At 60.1% G+C, this 2,779-nt stretch overlaps 2 protein-coding genes across 2 annotated transcripts in view; both read right to left on the bottom strand.

Annotated features, from left to right (window-relative positions):
- The window catches only part of LOC130585112 (uncharacterized), a 3,585-nt gene extending 1,755 nt beyond the window's left edge, over positions 1-1,830 (bottom strand). The window contains exons 1-2 of the mRNA XM_057385443.1: positions 476-1,830; positions 16-113 (exon numbers count right to left, since the gene is read on the bottom strand). Of these exons, the coding sequence (XP_057241426.1) occupies positions 16-113; positions 476-622 (245 nt within the window). The 5' untranslated portion in view covers positions 623-1,830. The remainder of the gene's footprint in view (positions 1-15; positions 114-475) is intronic.
- A 73-nt stretch (positions 1,831-1,903) lies between these two features.
- LOC130585113 (uncharacterized) overlaps positions 1,904-2,779 on the bottom strand; it is a 2,037-nt gene continuing 1,161 nt past the window's right edge. Inside the window, exons 2-4 of the mRNA XM_057385444.1 lie at positions 2,624-2,773; positions 2,404-2,523; positions 1,904-2,105 (exon numbers count right to left, since the gene is read on the bottom strand). Coding sequence (XP_057241427.1) covers positions 1,992-2,105; positions 2,404-2,523; positions 2,624-2,773 — 384 coding nt within the window. The 3' untranslated portion in view covers positions 1,904-1,991. The remainder of the gene's footprint in view (positions 2,106-2,403; positions 2,524-2,623; positions 2,774-2,779) is intronic.

Below are 2,779 nucleotides of genomic sequence, written 5' to 3' on the forward strand. Positions count from 1 at the left end.
GCCCAGCCTGGGCACTTGCCAGAGGAACTGGGGCAAAGGATCCCCACCTCGGGGCACCTACCGAGCGGGATGATGATGATATTGGGGTGCTTGGAGGCCAAATTCTGTAACTCCTGCAAGAGAGGGCACTGTGTGGGCACGGAGAGGCTGCAGGGGCTGGGCAGAGKTTCACCCCTTCCCAGGCAAAGCCCACGTTGCTCTGGCTCCATCCCAGCACTACCGTGTACCCAGCACCCTCCTCTGGCTGCCAGATGGGGAACCCAATGGAAGGGGAGCACTCCATGACCATGCACCTCAGGCCCCTCCACACATCCCATGCACCGCTGCTCCCACCGTGTCCCAGCCCACGTGCCCTGCACTGCAGGTGCACAGCTGCAGCTCTAACCCCTTCTAAATCCCTCCCTGACCCAATCTTTCCCTGGCACGGAGTGCTCCTATCCTCCAGCACAGCCACTGCCTCCCAGCCCAGCCTCACCTGTGATCGCTGTCCTTTGGGGTCACGACAGCCTGCAAAGATCCACTGGGGTGGGTTTGGCATCTTCAGGAAATGCTGGACAAATCCCAGRCCAAGGCCACGGTTGGCCCCAGTCACCAGAACAGAGCGGACACAGAGCCCTGCCATGCTGCCTGTCCTCCTCTGCCCCAGCTATGGCTGTTTGCTCAGCTTCCTAATATTTCCTTATAGCATTTTCCATGGACAACCCCACCCACACAGGGTTTACACCAACCCTTGGTTCCAGGAGGAGCAAATGCTCCAGCCCTTCAAACTCCAGGACATTGATCCCGGCTGGAAGCCCTCTTCCAAAGGGCAAAAATCACTTGGCTTTTCCAGGCAAATTCCGCTGTCCTTGGAAAACGTGCAGCCATAAGCCACAAGAGGATGTTGTGGGTGAGGGAGGGAGGGAGCAGCTAGTGGAAGGGATGGGGGAAGTGCCATGGCTCACGTGGGCTTGACACCTTCACAAGAAGGGCTTTCCTCATTAGACACACACAATTCTGGGAACAGTCTGATCTCATCCCACTTCCCAGGGCCCCTGAGCCAGGACATTCCCCACACGGCCTTGAGCAGACACTCTCTGCTTTGTTCSTGCATCATCCAAGCCAATGCCTGTTCCCTGACTGTCAAGAGAAACAAAGCASCCATGGAGGGAAGCAATCATAGTGGATGCAGTCTCCTGGCAGAAAGATGGGCACCTGCATGCCCGGCACATCACCAGCTGCTGGCCTTGGGCTTGCCACATCTTAATGCAGCATCTGTGTCCTTGCAGCAGGAATTTCTGCTGCTGCTGGAACAGGCAGTGAAGGGAAGGAGGGTCTGAGCTGCAGCAGGGTCTGAGCCATCAACATCTGCACCAAACTGGGCTCCATCGGGCTGTGCCTYGGGCTGCCAGAGGGCCCCATGTACCCGTACYGGGCCAGCAAGGTGAGGTGCCAGGGGAGGTGCTGGGGATGCTGTGCCAGGCACGGGACCCATGGAGGGGAGGGAGCCCATGGGGCTCCCACCCCCTGTCTGGTTCTCCCAGGTGGAACCACAGAGACTGCACCTTCAGGAGGGGAGCTGTGCCCAGGCGCAGCATGTCCCTCTTTCCCACCTGTGACCAGGCATCCCCCAGCTGAGGGGAGATGGCACCTGGTCCCTGTGACCCCCAGCCCCTCAGAAAACCCAGCCTTTCCCCAGTCCTGCAGGAGCTCAGAAGATCTCTCTCCCCTCAGGAGAGGGGACCTGCTCCAGCTTCTCCAGTGCCTCCTGGAGGGGAGGTCTCCAGAGGGCACTCACGGTGCCATGGGACCTGCAGGTTGTCACTCATGGGGATGCCAGTGACAGCCGTGGGTCAGGGGCAGCTGTGGGCACCACCTCATGTGGGAAGGGGCCATCCCGCGAGCTGGCAATGCACAACAGAGCTGGGGACGCTCAGCAGGAGTTTATTGAGGATGTGGGGCAGGGGGAGCAGTGGCACAGGGTCCCGCCACCAGGATCCTGAAGTGGTGTCTCACCAGGGTATGACCTTCCCTTCCCAGTCCAGGAAGGTGCCGGTGTCCTTCTCGGAGATAGAGGAAAGGACCTTCAGCATCCCTTGCACGCTCTCATCCACAGTCAATGGGGGCTGTGGGGCAGAAGGAGAAGGCAGCCAATGTCTGAGGCCCTGGAGCAGCCAAAGCTGGAGAAAGGAGCCCTCTCAAGACAAAGGGGGAAGCTGGAAACGCAGAACACCCTGGACAGAGGGACTGAACAGGGAACTGAGGGGATGGGCGCACCCAGCAGCCAGGACCAGGACAGGGAGAGCTGCCCCAGCAGCCATTGGGCAGGCAGGGAATTCATGGGCGGGAGCTCAGGGCAGCAACTCCCACCCATGGAAAATCAGGASAGGAGCTCTGATGGACCTGCCCCAAAGGAATTCCTACCGTTTGCCCAGCAGCAGCGCCCAGGTCAGTCTGCACCCAGCCAGGGTGGAGAGCGATACAGAGGATGCCGGGCTCCCGGTACCCCAGGGACTGGCACTTGGTCAGCATGTTCAGAGCAGCCTGTGGGGAGACAGGGAGGGGATGGTGGTGGGAGAGGAAGGGGGATGGCAAGGGGACCCACASCTGGGACAGGGCAGGGGAAGCAAAGGTGYGACAGTACCTTGCTGCAGCGGTAYGAGGTAGCATGCACCATTTCCCAGCCAAAGGGAAAAGTGATGGAGCCACCAATGCTGGAAATGTTGGCGATGGCAGCCTTGCTGCAGCTCAGCCCTGAGCCTGGGCTCCCCTGGGCAGCCTTCTTCAGCAAGGGCAGGAA

The sequence above is a fragment of the Malurus melanocephalus genome, unplaced genomic scaffold (genome assembly GCF_030028575.1).
Source record: "Malurus melanocephalus ecotype Western Australia unplaced genomic scaffold, MMel_1.1 scaffold_827, whole genome shotgun sequence".
In the NCBI taxonomy this organism is placed as follows: domain Eukaryota; kingdom Metazoa; phylum Chordata; class Aves; order Passeriformes; family Maluridae; genus Malurus; species Malurus melanocephalus.